This window comes from Kryptolebias marmoratus, linkage group LG15 (genome assembly GCF_001649575.2).
Source record: "Kryptolebias marmoratus isolate JLee-2015 linkage group LG15, ASM164957v2, whole genome shotgun sequence".
Lineage (NCBI taxonomy): Eukaryota > Metazoa > Chordata > Actinopteri > Cyprinodontiformes > Rivulidae > Kryptolebias > Kryptolebias marmoratus.
The window spans coordinates 12026088-12042101 of NC_051444.1; the positions used below are offsets into that span (position 1 = coordinate 12026088).

Below are 16014 nucleotides of genomic sequence, written 5' to 3' on the forward strand. Positions count from 1 at the left end.
TTCTGGTTTGACATTGAGGATATTTATACTACAGCTGTGAAAATCACCATTAACCTCATTTCCAGGCCAGTGTGTGCTCCAGTATCCACATCACCGTGTAACTCGAGCCCTCCACCCCGAGCTGGGTGGTGTTCTGTGAGACGCAGCTGGTCCCTCAGTCCGTCCCCAGTCCTGTCTCCTGTCTGCCAGCTGCACCATGAGGGCTAAAGCCTCAGAGGTCCACAACAAGGACTGCGTCAAAGTGGCTGTCAGAGTGCGACCATTCAACAAGGTCAGTCAGCGGGCGCTTTCGTGTTTCTCTTTACATTTAGGTGTCTGTGAAGCAATGGCTCCAGTCCTGAAATTAAAAGAAACTGTGGATGTAGATATGACTTGTGAATACTGACAGATAAGGCCTCAGAAGCAAAAAAAAAAAATGGTTTTAATCTGACTGAATCGAGGCTGCAGCAGGGTAAAACACTTGTTAGTAGTCCTGTCCTAACCAGAGCAGACAGGAGCACTAATTAGACGAGGCAGCGCAGGTGTGACAATCAGCCCTGGACGGACCAGGTGTGAGGAGAGCAACACGGAGCAGAACAGGAACCCCAAAGGTAAAACAAGGGATCAAATGAAGCCAAGATAAAATTATAATCATTTCAGACATTTTATTTCCTTTTTAAAAATGTTTTACTTTGCATTTGAACCTTCCAACACATAAAAAACAGCATTTTTAACATTTATTTTGAAGGAATGGATACCGTCTGCTGCTATGCGAGTCAAAGTTTCAAAGAAAGATTTTTTGTAATCTGTTTGTGTTCAGCTGCTACCACACCAAATATTAGCTCAATATCTGTAAAGTCTACTCAGTTGTAGCCATTTTTGTGTTTGCTAAGCTGTGGCGGCCATCTTGAATCAGGTGGACTCCGAAGCTTTATCACTTGTAGATGTATCTGAGAGCTTCATTAAAACCTGTCTCCTGGTTCATGAGGTATTTTGCTAACAGACAAATGAACAAGCTGGCAGCTGGAGGTAAAATAAAGGCTTAGAGAGTTTAATTGTGGAGACCAGCTGCAGCTTTGAAAGAACCACGACTTCTCCGTCCAAGTTTAGGTTTGAGTTAATGCAGGTTTTAATATTAAATGCAGGCTTATATGTTGTCCTGCAGTTTTCAGTTCATATTCCACGAGTTACCTTCACACGATAACATTCATGTAAAATGATTTAACACATCACCTTGCAGTTAAAGTCATATTTATATTTAGGAAAGCCATGTTTATGTCAGATGAACATAATTGAACCATTACCGTCACGTCTCTGTGAGGAAAAGTAGATTTTATAAAATCATTCTGCAGTCCTGATCTAAACAACAAGAGACCCCGACTGTTCTGCAGCCGGATTCTGTTTTAAACCCAGTCTAGGTGTTTCTGTTTAATTTTTCAGTCTCACCCAAAACCTGTCTTTGTCGGTCACAAAGAAGAGTGAAGGTTATTAATTTGAGATCAGCGCCGAATGTTTTCTAAGGGTTTTGCAAATTCATTTTAAAAATAAAAATGACACTTTCCCTTTCAGAGAGCCATTAAAAACCTGTAAAGTGTGGGCTGCAGATGGTTGGTCTTCAGTTTTTACCTGTGAGGTTTCTCCTTGTTCACATGAAAACAGAAAGGAATAATAAATTTACTTTTAGTCCCATCCCTCTTTTTATTGAAATATTAAAAAATGGACATATAAAATCTGTGTTCTTCCACTCATCTGTTTGTTTTATTGGTTCTTCTTGTCAGAGAGAGAGGGACGCAGGCAGCCGCTGTATTGTCTCCATGGTGTCCACCTCCATCAGCATCCAGGACCCGTGTGAGTCCCAGAACCGACGGGCGTTCTGTTTCGACTATGCTTACTGGTCCTACAGCGGCTTCACCAGAGACCACAGGGGCCTCTACGTTCCTGAGGAGCCGGGGGGACGGTACGCTGACCAGGTCGGCTCAAAGACAACTTCTCTTTTAAGCTGTCACACTGTAAAGTCTACTGCATAGTGTAAAAGATAACAAAAGAATCAATACAAGTTGAAAGAAGGTGTGTCTGTAGGTGATGAGATGTGATTTCACCTCCAGAACAGTGTCTTCCAGGACCTGGGAGAAGGAATACTGGAGAATGCTCTGCAGGTTGGAGCCGCTGTGGCTTTATTCGTTTTTGTCTCACTGTTTAAAACCCAATATGTCACCATATCCAAACGGTCTGAATAATGCAATAACCTGTGCAGGGCTACAACGCCACACTGCTGGCATACGGCCAGACGGGCTCCGGGAAGAGTTACTCCATGATGGGCTATGGGCCGAACAAAGGCCTGGTTCCTAAACTCTGCGAGCGGCTGTTTCAGGCAATCGGAGAAAAGCAAGAAAACAGACAGTTTCAGGTAAAACAAGAAGAAGAGGACATATCTGCCCTCTTATCTTACATGTGTAGGAGTGTAGTTATGTCAGTTTTATTTATGTAAATATTGATGTCCTTATAGAAAATGCACGGTATTTCCAGGGTCATCATGTGTTTGTGTTCTGATCAGTATTTTAAGTATGTTCTCGATGCATCCACAGGTTTTTTTCAGTATGTTGGAAATCTATAATGAACAGGTAACAGTTGGACCAAGCTTTTTATTCATTTTATTTTGCTTCCTGTAAAATTTCTTACAGCTTTGTAATATTATTTAGAAAATGAAATACATTTCTGGATATTCTACTCCACATGGAGCTGTTATTTTGACTTTTTTTTCGTCCAGGTTGTTGACCTGCTGTCTCGGGGGTCTCGTGCTCCAGGTGGACTCCGAGTCCGAGAGGAGCAGCAAAGAGGCTTCTACGTCGAGGGGCTTCGTACAATCCCCAGTGAGAGTGCGCCCCAGGTACAGTTACATGGACAGGATGTAGAACTGAAGATTGTTTAGCATTAATACCTTAGTGGGATAAATGAGGAGTAAAGTGTTTGTGCAGGTGGAGCAGCTGATGGAACAAGGAACCAGGACCAGAACCACAGCTGCGACTCACATGAACGCCAACAGCAGTCGATCACACATGCTCATAATCCTGCAGCTCAAACAGGTACACACACATTCCCATTTATCACTTTGAGTTAAAGTTTCATCTTTTTTTTTCTTTTCCTCTCTAACCTCATCAAGTCTGCTCAGTTTTCTGAGCTGATCCTGTTTGGATCAAACACGATTCTTTAAAATAGACTAAGAACAATGCATTTTTCTCTTAAAGTTAAACTTCATTTTTTGTTGTTTTGTTTCTGTCTGTTATGTTCAGGTATTTTGTTTTTGTGGTTTTATTACCAAGTTTTGTTGTGGTTAACCTTCCTATTTCTTAATTGCCACATCTACTCTGTATCAAGTCATTCCTCTCTATATGTAGTTCATGCTGGTCAGATCTTCATTGTTGAGTTGTGTGGTCTTTTTGTCCAGTATTGTGTACCATTTAGCCCATTTCTTTGCAGGTTTGACTAATTAATTTCCTTAATCAGGATCTTTACCTGCCTTTGAGTCTGTTACACACAAGCACTTATTCATGTCTGTAGTAAAAAAAGTTTAACAAATTAACTGAACCCCCCGCCCCCCACCATCAGATCTTTTCTAAGGAGAGCATCACGAAGCAGTCCAACATCAACCTGGTGGACTTGGCTGGCAGCGAGCGTCAGAGGTCATCAGGCTCTGAAGCTGACAGACTCAAAGAAGGGACAGCCATCAACCTGAGCCTCACCACTCTGGGCAACGTCATCAGGTTGGCCTGCTGTTCAGCTGAGTTTCTCTCCAGGTCGCTTCGTTAGTTTTTGTCTCCTTTTGAAGCTCCCTGTCTCTCCTCCAGCGCTCTGGCCGACGTGGCCATGGGGAAAAAGGTTGTTCACATCCCTTACAGAGACTCTGTTCTCACCAAGCTGCTCCAGTCTGCTCTGGGGGGCAACAGTCGCACTGTCATGGTAAGTTTACTGTTTGTGGAAACACCTATCAGTTATTTGCAGAGTTGAGTTACTGATTATTAGATTCTGATATGAATGTCTCTAAGATTGCCACCCTGAGTCCTGCAGATATCTGCTATGAAGAGTCTCTCTCCACCTTGCGCTACGCTGAGAGGTACATCAGTGTGTTTCTCTGCATCCTGTCTTCTGTGTTGGCTTCACGCACCCACGATTTGTCCTTCTGGCTCCCTCTTTTCAGGGCAAAGCGTATCCAGAACCGAGCGGTGGTGAATGAGAGCCCCACCGAGCGCCTGGTTAAAGAGCTGAGGGCCGAGAACGCCAGACTGCTGCAGCGACTGAGCCGAATGGGTCAGGAGGGGCGTAGAGCCACTGATGAGACCAGTAAGGATCAGTGTTTTTTTTAACTCTGCAGAGCAGGGTTCGACTTCTCAGCTCTGTCCGTCTGTCTCCAGAGGAGCTGCGTCAGCTGCTGACCCACAATGAGCTCCAGATCAGAGCCATTCAGACTCTGTGGGAGCAGCATCTGCAGGAGGCGCTGAAGGACTGGGAGCAGCAGTATGCCAACATCACAAAGGTACACACACACACACACTTTGAGTAGTTTCTAATGAGCTTTGAAGACAACACAAGTTGAGAATGTAAATGGATTTAAGGCAGTTTAAGAAAGTGACTATTTAAGAAGGCATTTCTTTTTTCTTAAACGGGTCTTTTCCTCTCCTGCTGCTATTTATGAAGGTTTTGTTCTCTCCACTTTCCTGTCAGGAGAGGAGGATGATGCAGATGCATCCCTACATCTTGAACATCAACGAAGATGCTCAGCTGTCAGGGGTGGTGAAGCTTTTCATCCAGGAGGGTGAGTCCGTCTGACACGTACGACTGTCTCAAGCTTTACTCCAGATTTCTTTCTTTAGAGGAAGGCGTTTAAGATGGAAAATGAATCGGAGGTAGTTTTAAATCAAATGTCTGTAGTTTGTGTTGTGGTAGGAAAAATAATTTTCAGGCACTGTTCGATGAAATCACTCAAACAGGTTTATTTATATATGTATGGTGCACAACATAAAGAGAACCTTAAAGACAATTAACAATTAACATCAGAGTTCCAGATCCGAACAGGAAGCTCCGAATCAAAGCTCTGGCCCCCAAAATCAACACAGAAGCGTATATTAAAGATATTGAAATACTGGACTTAAAGAAGGAGCTAGGAAAAGCGAGTTGGTCTGGTTCCCATGAGGAGAAAATCCAACATCCTGTGGGAGCCCATGGGACTTGGAATAGAAGTCATAACATATTCAGGACTTATCAACAACAGGTGTTACCCTGTAATAAAATCTGCCATTACATTTGCAACATGATTCTTACAACCATGAAAAAGTCTGTTGGCTACAGGCTTGTTGAGCTGCTTTGTTTTCTAGGTGAGTGGGCCATCGGCCTCTGTGACTCCTCTCAGAGATCCATTTATATCAAGGGTTTAGGGTGAGTTTTATTTTCTATTACAACAAGAAACAATAGAGATTCAAGCACATTAGAAACACTGGACACAATTCATGACATATTATATGTTACGTTAGAATGAATTATGTGTTTTAAGCCTACAGGATAAATGTTTGAAGAAAATGAAACTTTCTGTTTACAAACACGTTCTTGTGTGTCTGTGAGTCAGGATCCAGGAGCGCCATGCTGTGTTCAAGAATGAAAACCGGAGGGTTACGCTGACACCCCTGTCAGGGTCAAAGGTCATTGTCAATGGGAGTGCTGTGTACCAAACAACTGAGCTGCAGCACCTGGTGGGTCTTTGCACTTCTTCCAGTTAGATAATGTGACTAACATCTGAAGCAAAGTGACTCACAGCAATGTTTTAAAAAAAACAATCTTGTAGGATCGTCTCATTCTGGGTTCGAACTCCACCTACCTGTTTGTTGGTTATCCGTCTGAAAGGGGCGCAGATGACTGGAGCCGCTACGACTACGACTACTTCCAGTCTGAGCTGGCAGCTGCTGAGGGCATCCACCTGGGTGAGTGGAAGAGAAGGAAGCTCATCTGTGGAGGGAAAACCCGCTGGTAGGTTGTCATCTGTTTGTATTTAGGCGAGTCCAGCGCTGGATCCAGCCAGACCGACCCCAGCCTGCTGGCTGTCTTCTACGACTACATTAAACTGATGCCCATGGTGGCGGAGGCCAACCAGATGAGCCAGGAGCTGAGCAAGGTAACTCACACGGTCAAGTTGACAAATGAAATGACGGATATATTCCTGCAGTTTATGTGACTGAGGTTACTGTCTGCTGAGTCTTCAGGGAGTGGAGTTTAAACTGGAGATCAAGAATCTGGCGCTGTCAGACTCTAGAGGTCACGATCTGCAAAAAGATATTGTAGTCCGAGTCACTTCAAGAGGAAGCAAACAGGCTGGTGTAGTTTGTTTTTCTATGGATCATTTTATATATTCGCTGCATAAAAAAGCTGAGTTGTTCTTCTTACTCTTCAGGTTTGGATGTGGTCCAAAGCCAAATTTGTTAACCGGAAGTTTCTGATGGAAGAAGTCTACCAGCAGTTCCAGGCTGAACAGAGCGAAGACAACGTATGTGTGTGGAAAGAAATTACAAATTTTGTTTTGCACTGACTGTAACGCCCCCCCCGTCAGAAACAGACCATGGTGCATAACGAGGAAAACCATATTTATTGTATTCCTTTTCAAACAAGTGCTTTAAGGTTACAGTGTGTAGGACTGCCTCTAACATGTCTCTGCATCCTCCTGTCAGAGAGCAGAGGGGCTCTCAGCAGTTACGTTACCCCGGGATAAAGACCCCTTCTGGGATCCAGTTGAGCCTCTGCTCCTGGGTACGGCTCACCTCTGGCTCCAGTCTTTGGCCTTTCGCATCCCACTGGAAGAGCAGCTAGAGGTACTCGGACTTACTTCCTGCACACGCATCCAATCAGTGCTGTCAAATGACAGTCATTTAGTGACTGACTGATCTACTACAGGTGTTTGGGTCTGAGGGCACAGAAGAGGCCATTCTACAAGCTCAGCTGGTCCCCTGTACCTCCACTGGACTGTATGACACACATACACACATACTATAAAAACCACAGAGACGTCAGTAACGTAACAATGCAACTTTCCAGCCCTCTGGGTGAGGACGACATCCTGATTGATCCATCTGAGGTTCTGGGTCGACGACTGGACTTCCAGCTGGTCCTGGATCAGTGCTGTGGGGTTCGTTGGATCAAGGAGGCCCGCAATCGAGGGGTCCAAATCAGGTAAGACTGATTGAAGTTTGATGGTGATTTCTGGGCTGGGAGACTAACTTCTCCTGTGTTGTTTTGTCTTCATGACTCTGTTAGTTTCAGGTTATTTGACTGCAGCCAGCCTCTCTACACTCCAGCTGTGTGGCACAACATCAACCCTCTGTTGGACCATCGGGTCCACTATGCTGCCCTCCACACCTCCCAGCGTCTGCTGGACTACCTGCAGAGCAGCGCTGTGGTGCTGGAGCTCTGGGGTCTTCAAGGTAACAAAGAAAACAAGATACATTGTGAATAGATTCAGATTTTTTTTTCCAACAGAGACGCACTACTGCATTAAAAAAAAGAGAGGAAAAAAAACATGTAAATTTGTATATAAGTGGAATTTAAAGAGCTTGTTTTCTGTCTCAGAGGGTTGCACTCACCTGAGTTCATGTCTGGACGCAGTGAAGATGACCACAGAGGGCATCTTCATCATCGACGAGTCGGGTCCATCAGAGGCTGCAGTGAGTTGATCTTAAATCATTATTTCGAACTTTCAGAGGACATCAGGATTTATTTAATTTATAGTTGTTCTGCCTGCAGCATCATAAATGATTAAATAACAAACCCTGTGTGTGTGTGTTGCAGGCTGCAGACTCTGAGCTCAGTGGTTCAATAAGAGCTCAACAGGACTTGGAGGAACTGAGGAGTGTTAACGCTTCACTGAGAAAAGAAAATCAAAGTCTGAGAGAACAACTTACCTCAGCCAAGAACGGTAACTGAGATTTTCATCAGTTCGTTTGTTTTTGAAAGCTGCTCACACGTGCACCGTCGCTCCCCAACATCCATGTTTTGCCTCCTCTGGTTTTAGGAGGCGAGGGTGCACGTGGGCGTTCGGTGCGTCCCAGCTGTGATGCAGAGTTTGCTCGTGCTCTGAAGGTTTTCTACCACAGTATGACCTCTGTCAGGGGTCAGCTGCAGCGCCTGCGCAGACACAGGCCCAGTGTACGTCTGCAAGGACTGATCAGTGGTGTTAATTCAGATTAATATAGTGGCGTATGTTAGTTCTGATTCTAATCGTTCCACGTCTGCACTGTGAACTGTGTTTTCATTGACTCTGTGTCCTGCAGGAGGAGTCGGACTTGCTCGGGCTCAGGCTGTTTGTGGATGAGCAGAGTCGTCTCCTGAAGGACTTCTCAGAGCAGCTGGAGCAGAGCGTCTCCACACTCAAACAAGATGTAGCCACCATTGTTCGTCGCAAACGAGAACGGTCAGGAATCTGGTCTTAATTTATGTTTATAATATTTAAAAAACACAAGTAGATTGTATGTCTCAATAGCATTAAACCCCTAAATTAAGTTGAACTATAATAGGCTTCTTACATGTTTTGCATTGTCTGAACAGCTAATAGATGAAATTCATTATTGTACACTTGCACATTATGGAACTCAAACATTCCTCACTCGCTATATTAAGAATGAATATGCAGGTTCATTAAAAAAAAAAAAACACAGAGTGAAGTCTATAAAATGTTTATTAGACTGCATGTAAAATATGTTACAGTTCCAAACTGCAAATAAATTAGGTCAAGTACACGCTTCAAAATTTACAATATGTTACTGCAGTTCACTGAGGTGTTGTCATAACTCTGTTATTAATGACTAAAGCAAACAAAAATGATGCTTACTAGTTGAAAAGCAGAGAGCTCCTTTTTGTTTTTGTTAAGTTCAATATCTCCAACTGTGTCTCATTTCGAGTTAAAAGCACAGCGGTTAATGTTTGTAAGCAGTCATGACGAAGTACAGACAGTTGCTGTAGGTCCAAAACAAGCTCATGTACAGTCGGAGAGGCAGAAGGCATCCCACAATACAGAAAATCTATGTACAACAGACAGAAAGGCCATAAAAACCTCAAAACAAGTGTTGGAGTTGTGATGATCTGAGATGCACAATAGGCAAGACAGTCCCCTCCCTGTGGTAATTACTTAAAAACTAAAATGTCACAATCATGACAGAGGCAGGAGTGAAAGTTACGGAGGTATACTTGGCCAGTTGTAGGTTAGACACTATGAACAAGTCCAGTTTCTTGTCTGATTGGATGGGATGAGTACTTGGTAGCAGTAATGGGCCTGCAGGTCAAAGAGAAGGCTGAGGGTACAGGTGAGGTAGGTTCATTACATCTCAAACAAAAACATTTATAATATACACTTCCTGTAACATTTACTTTACAAGCAGAACCTCAAACACGTCAGACGTCTGCACCTCTTTGGGCAAATTTGACTTCCAAGCCTGTATGAACACCTCAGTCAGTTCAGTAATGAAGTGTAACAATACTCTAGTTGTCTGTTTTTTAAGATAAGAAAACACTGAATGTACTGATTTCCAAAGCTGCCCTGTCTTTGTCAAACAAAAGCATCCAATAATAGTTTGAACTGTTCCCAGTATTTGTTTCTATCCAACAGCCTATGTACATTAAGTTGTATAGTTTCATCTTTCCACTTCTCTGATGCTTTCAAGAAAAATAAAGTTTAAAACCTAGAATGGCTGATATTTATAGCTCTCTCTCACATGCACACACACAAAATTGTAAGCAGCTGATAACTTTCACAGTATAAAAAATATTTTACTAAACGGAGGTCCACTGTCTCATGTTAGGCCCATATGTGTGAAGCCACGCAAAGAAACATTAAGAGCTCCCGTCCAGAACAAACGAGCAGCTTGAAAGTATTAAAGATTGTTCCTAAAGCAATACTCGGCAGTGTTTAGAAATCTACAGCATATTCACGTGGGTCCTGCAAGATGAGGATTTGGATATATTGCCACCATAAAACTGGTGATTGGGTTCTCAAATCTGGAGTTCAAATTACAAATTTATCCATTACATGTTTCAGAGCACACCTCACAGAAACTGGTTTAAAGTGAAGTGCAATGACAACTTTAAAGAACCTTTAGGCAGTTCCTGGTTTCTGTCCAGTGTAAGTTCTAGTTTTCCAACACTTTCCCTGAATAATACCTCAAAGCCCAAAAGTCTGGGGAGGTGTATTACTTCTGAGTGAAGTAACCAGAAGTCCAACTCACAGTGACCGACCCGATCTAAAAGAGATAGGTCATTTTCACTAACTGAACTGTTAACATGAAGCCACACAGGTCATAAAGTCCAGGAAAATCACAACACTCACTGGTATTCTCTTCAGAAAATCCAACACTTTGCTGCTTCTGCTGAGGATGAACCTGGAGACTCCTCAGGCGCTGGTTCCATCGTTCTCAGCAGCTCGGCTGTCACTCGCTGAGGTTCCGTGGGTGATGAGGGTATGCGGTGCCTCTGAAACGTCCCGCTGGCTGCTGCGCCTTGAGTGACTGTCTATCTGATGGAGGCTGCTGTGAGTGGAGAGCGGGTGGTCAAGACGGGACATGCTGCCATGGAAACTGCGCTCCTGTGCGCCTCTGTAAGCTACAGAATCGCTTCTGAGAGAGACGGTGACAGAAATGAGAAGGAGTGGAGAAACAAGGGGTGAAGAGAACAATCGTGTGAATTCTGTGTTCTACCTGTCATCCCGGGTGCGACGCAGGCTGCCGTGGAAGCTGGTCTTGCTGTGGACGCTGCTGGGTTTGCTTCTGCTTGATGCAGGGTGTCCATGGTGACTCCTTAGTGGGTCGTCAAGGTCATCTAGAGCCGCCAAGTGGGTGGAGGAGGCATGTGTGGAGGTGCCCTACAGAGGGATGAGGAGTCAGAGCTAAGCATCAGAGAAAATAATGTATGCTAAACCTAAATGCTCATGATTTGCTACCATTGAAACACTAATAACAGCAACTAGTAAACCTTACAGTATTCAGTGGCATGTTTTATTTCAAAAGCCACTGAAGCTGAGAGCATCCTCTACAAACTGCTAAAGTTTCCACGTGAGCATGAAAGTGACTACCTGGTAAAAGCAAATCACCGCAGGTTGCAGTCCTACCTGAGTGGAAGTTCCTCTGGATTTCCTAATGACGGGGGTGTTTGGTTCACGCAGCAGAGACTGGGCAAAGTCTGGTTGCTCTTGCAGCACCTGTCGAGACTCATTAACGCCACTGCTGCAGAGAAGAAGAAGATAAAAAAAACATAGTGAAGAAGGTTAGGGAAAGGACAAAGAAATTTGCAGGTAAAATCAGCAACAAGAAGTTAATCCAGACGGAGAAGTAGAAAGACGAGAATGCAGGCGGCTGATTCAAGTAGAAAACAAACATGAGTATGTCACAACAAAGGAAATAAGATAAATGAGAAGTTAAATGTGGTGTTTTTGAGGACAAAAGTGACAAAATGTTTGACAGGTTAAAAGGATAAAGTTTTGTTTGATAAGCAGCATGTGTCTCTATCAGTGATCTGGTTTTATTGTTCTAGTCTGTTCAGGCTTGAAATGTTGATAAAACAACATAAAAAGTATTAATTTGTGCTAATTATATGTGAAATGCAATCATAAATATAAATTTATTTACAAAATCTTGGATTTACAAATATTTTTAAAGGTAAAATTGATCAAATACTCATCAGTACTGATAGTGAAGATTTGAACCAAGTTAGAAGAAATTCTCTAGAGAGATTCAAAAGAGGTAATTGATGTGGGAAAACATGGACAGAGAGGTGGGTCATGTGAATAAAAAACAAAATTTGACTAAGCATCGAGTCAATGTGTACTTACTCTTTGCGTCTGCGCCCATGCAGGAAGCTGGCCCATTCGAAACAGGTCTTCTTACTGCCCACCCAGAAAACAGAGGGGATCCCCACCACCAGCATCATCAGGTATTTAATTAGGAACAAAGCCATGGCTGGTTTACCCGTCTGCTTAACCTGAGAGGGACAGAACATATTTAAATATTAACTCCACAGTCATTCAACCAAAACATAATGAAGAGGAACAAACTTTAGCATCAAAATGGATTTCTGTAGTACAGCCACAGGAGCACTGAAGGACAGAAACAACTTGTCATTTTTAAATGATTAAAGATGAAAACAAATACAGCAGCTGAACTACAGCAACTTCTTTTCTCTGAGCTAAACATGAACTTTGCCATGTCTCCCACTAGAGGGCAGCTCTTAGTTTTGATGAAAAGTAAATGTGGCAGGTTTACAGATGTTGTTGCCCAAACAGGTCTTCTTCAGTGTCTTGATTTTAGAAAAATAAGCAAAAAGCAGACTCATGGAGTGAACAAGATAATTACAACACTTCTATTTGATCTTCCTCAAAGACAAACCTGTCATGTTAGGAAAAATTAATCATAATTTGTAATTCATGACTTTTTTTTAAAGTGAACTGTTAAACAAACAGTAACAGGACTACTTTAAACCTGATTCACTAAAACTGAGAATAAAGTCCTGAAATTACAAAATAAGCCCCAAGTCTTCAATAAGTGACCACCTCTTTCTCTCTCACACACACACATACTGGAATCCATCCAAGGTTAAAGATCAAATGACACATGGCAATAATGAAATTCCAAATCTAAATGGCACGTAAGGGGGGTCGGCCCTCATAGATAGAGACATGAACACATTCACTGACAAGTAACACAAGTGGCTGCACCTGCCTCCACACACTCATGCAGCCTGTCACATGGCAGCCAGCAGCTGTCTGGAGTTCTGACGCAACACAGAAAACATAAATGTTTTGTTTGTGAAACTTGTTTGCTACGTTTCATCTTGTGTATTTCTGGAGTGATGCCCACTTCTCTGGTTATTAATTAGAGGCAGACTATATCAAAACACCGCACTCCCACTGCTCTTCGTAACTGCTACAAAGCCCTCATAGAGGACGGGTAGCAGAGCATGACTGAGCAAGCCCCGAGAAAGAGACACCAACTGAGAAAGGGAGGACGGGAAGATGCAAGTGTGTGAAAACCAGCTGAAAGGCTAAAAGACAAGGAGACAAAGAGGCCAGGAGCAAAACAAAGATTGAAGTTTTTGTGGAATCAGGCTGGAAAGCTGCATTAGGTGAACTAATGATGCATTCAGCAGTTTGGTTTCCTTTGCAAATATCTCCTCACTCGGCCACTCGCATCTATCAACCAGCCCTCTGTCTCTCATGAACACACACACACGGGCTTTAATCATTAACGGATCGGTTTAGTTTGAACCAAGGTCGGTTTTCTCCCTTTTTTAACATCTTTAAATTTGAGCTGATTATCACCAAAGTGGTTTGTTATACTTCCTAAATTAACTTTTCATAGTCGGATGAAAACAATGTGTTCCTAAAACATACATGATTTTATCTTGTCATGCTTCAGATAATCTTTTCTGCTCTGTTGATCATGTGAATAGTCGTATCTTTCACACCATCAGCAGCGTGTGAAAGATACCTTCAGTGACACAGATTGATACACTAACAGAGAAAGAAAGGTGTGTTTATTTTTAACATGTTGAGTCTCGCGGATGTGCTGCAGACCATCATTTCTATCTATTATCTTATATCTCATCTTTTCACCAAGAGTTGTTGGCTTCATACCAGCTAACTTTGGTGGTATGTTCTGTGTAAACATCTGAAAGACATTTAACTGTGATTTAAATGTGGTTGGTATTTTCTCAAGAGTTTGTCTAATTTTTGTGTGTTTAGCTGACAGACAATACTTAACAGATGTACTTTTGTTGCAATAACAAAAAAATGTTAAAAGATCTAAGCACACAGTTAAAATCAATACCTACTTTCAAAAGGGCTTGTATGTTTTATACCCTAATGGAAACTGGTGCTGGGATCTTTAATTCTCACCACAACAAAATATCAGAGAATAAGTGACAGTTTCTGAAAACTCATTGTTTCTCTTTACCTTGTATGGGCAGGGGATGTGAAATCGCCTGCAGTTCTCTTCCATCCATGTTGTTTCCCAGATCTTCCGGTAGGTGTGTTCATAGATGTAACAACCAATCACAGTCATCAACGGGACGAGGTAGAGCACAGAGAACACGCCCATTCGAATCATGAACTTGACCAGTTTGGCCTGGTTTTCTTTCTCCAGAGGAATCTCCATGCGTACTTGATTTAGAGCAATAATCCCCACTAACAGCAGGGAGACGCCAACCTAGAGAAATCAAGAATTATTAAAGAACATTGTTTCCTACAGTCCGCACTTGTAAGATTTCAGCCACTCAATCTATTCAACAATCTATCTACCATACCTCCCCATTCATCACTTCTTTCAGCTACTTATCCACTCTCTTTTCTTACAGCTTTACTCACCGCCACATTGAGGCAGAGTGGTGCCAGAACAAACCACCGCAGGGCATCAATGTCATACAGGCCTATGAAACACACTCCACTGATCCCATCTCCTTCTATTTTATTCAAGGCCAACAGGGTGACAGTCAGGGCCCCTGGGAGGCCCCAGGCAACAGCATGGAAGAGGAGGGCTTTCTTCTCGATGGCCTCACTGCCCCATTTAGGCACAGCGGCCAGGAACCAAGTAATTGTCAGTATGACCCACCACACGCTGCCCGCCATGGTAAAGAAATACAGCACCATGAAGAAAAGCGTGCACACCTGAGAACAATGAGAACAACAACTACCATGTGACAGGAGTCAATAAAACCTGATGTCTGCGAGGATCAGAATAACAAAAGGAAATGTGACGTTAGAGCAGCAATAATTTTAAAATCTCACCTTGTTATGAGAGCCCTGTGTGATGGTAGAAACTCGGAACTGTGAAGGACTGACCGCATTGCATGCTACTCTATCCTCCAGAAGGAAACCAAGGAAGAAGCCCAGAGACACCATGACGTAACACACAGCATAGAAGATGATTGGTCGCTCAGGATATCGAAACCTTTGGACAAACACAAAATTTTCTATGCACGGTTTCTTTTTATGTATCGTACATACTTACATCTGTGCTAATATTATTTAAAGTTAATTTTGAAGTTTGCATATTCTACGTGATCTGGTAAGATATACTCAGTAAGTTGATGTTAGAAATCAGACAATTATTTGTCATTCAAACCTTGTAACATCAATGAGGAACGTCAGGAAGGTGAAAAGTGTTGCCGACAGACACACAATGGAGATGACTCCGATGAAGTATCGGGTGAGGGTCAGCTCCTGCTGGCTGAAGAACATTGAGGGGCAGGGAGCAGAACAGTCCTTCTTCCCCATAAAGGTGTAACCCAGGTCTGGGTCAACCTTGAGCTCTCTGGGGCACCAGAAACCATAATCTCTCTGGACAGTCATGGATGACTGGTCCGTGGATTCGGAGCCTGTTAGCGAGTCCTCTGGGTGAGGATCGGGTTCAGAGCTTGTTAGCAGGTCCTCTGGGCGAGGATAAGGTTCATCACAATCTGGGAACCTGGAAAAACAATAACTAGGTCACACCATACAGCTTAATCTGCTATGAATACTTCAAAATTTTACATTATTACATATTAGAGATAAAATATAAAAATATGGCAAAAAGCTAGGACTATAGAGCTTGATAAAGAAACCAAATTTCACAGAACTGGACAAAAATACCAAACATTCAAACACAGTGTAGTAGTTTATGTTTATAAATGTAATGTACAAACTGTATATTATATTCATAGTTTCTGCTGAAAATTAACAACATATGATGGACATACATTTCAAGGTAAACTGCCAATGACTTCTTTTTACTAATCTTTTTGAAGGAATGTTTGTGCAAAACCAGTGGTGGGATGTAACGAAGTACAAGTACTTCGTTACTGTACTTAAGTACGTTTTTCATGTATCTGTACTTCACTTAAGTATTTTTAAACGTGGGTACTTTCGACTTTTACTTCGCTACATTTTACAGTAAGTATCTGTACTTTCTACTACACTACATTTTTATAATGTGTTGAAGTAAAAAGTAAATTCACGTCACGTTGCGGGTTTTTTATTTGTTC

General features: G+C 42.6%; 2 protein-coding genes across 6 annotated transcripts in view; one reads left to right on the plus strand and one right to left on the minus strand.

The window, feature by feature from the left end:
- Positions 1 to 82: 82 nt before the first annotated feature.
- On the plus strand, positions 83 to 9551 carry kif28 (kinesin family member 28). Of its 2 annotated transcripts, none has more exons than XM_025006487.2 (27): positions 83 to 271; positions 1758 to 1949; positions 2085 to 2135; positions 2234 to 2386; positions 2565 to 2600; positions 2747 to 2866; positions 2955 to 3062; positions 3586 to 3740; positions 3825 to 3936; positions 4023 to 4090; positions 4175 to 4317; positions 4389 to 4510; positions 4699 to 4789; positions 5349 to 5409; positions 5597 to 5720; positions 5813 to 5948; positions 6021 to 6139; positions 6228 to 6335; positions 6416 to 6508; positions 6690 to 6830; positions 6913 to 6983; positions 7054 to 7188; positions 7273 to 7439; positions 7585 to 7679; positions 7804 to 7930; positions 8027 to 8160; positions 8286 to 9551. In XM_025006487.2, the coding sequence occupies exons 1-27, from the start codon at positions 197 to 199 to the stop codon at positions 8442 to 8444; spliced, it is 3096 nt and encodes a 1031-aa protein (XP_024862255.1). In that variant the 5' UTR covers positions 83 to 196; the 3' UTR covers positions 8445 to 9551. The 2 variants fall into 2 exon arrangements, with proteins under 2 accessions (XP_024862255.1, XP_024862257.1); XM_025006489.2 differs by lacking the exon at positions 83 to 271 and adding an exon at positions 494 to 590.
- The window catches only part of LOC108237404 (frizzled-3-like), a 30323-nt gene continuing 22980 nt past the window's right edge, over positions 8672 to 16014 (minus strand). For 2 of the 4 annotated variants that reach the window (XM_025006490.2, XM_025006491.2), the window contains exons 4-11: positions 15117 to 15458; positions 14780 to 14942; positions 14360 to 14659; positions 13950 to 14201; positions 11831 to 11979; positions 11111 to 11225; positions 10701 to 10864; positions 8672 to 10619 (exon numbers count right to left, since the gene is read on the minus strand). In XM_025006490.2, the coding sequence (XP_024862258.1) occupies positions 10397 to 10619; positions 10701 to 10864; positions 11111 to 11225; positions 11831 to 11979; positions 13950 to 14201; positions 14360 to 14659; positions 14780 to 14942; positions 15117 to 15458 (1708 nt within the window). In that variant the 3' untranslated portion in view covers positions 8672 to 10396. The remainder of the gene's footprint in view (positions 10620 to 10700; positions 10865 to 11110; positions 11226 to 11830; positions 11980 to 13949; positions 14202 to 14359; positions 14660 to 14779; positions 14943 to 15116; positions 15459 to 16014) is intronic. The other 2 variants (XR_003039241.2, XM_037979862.1) reach the window with 2 other exon arrangements.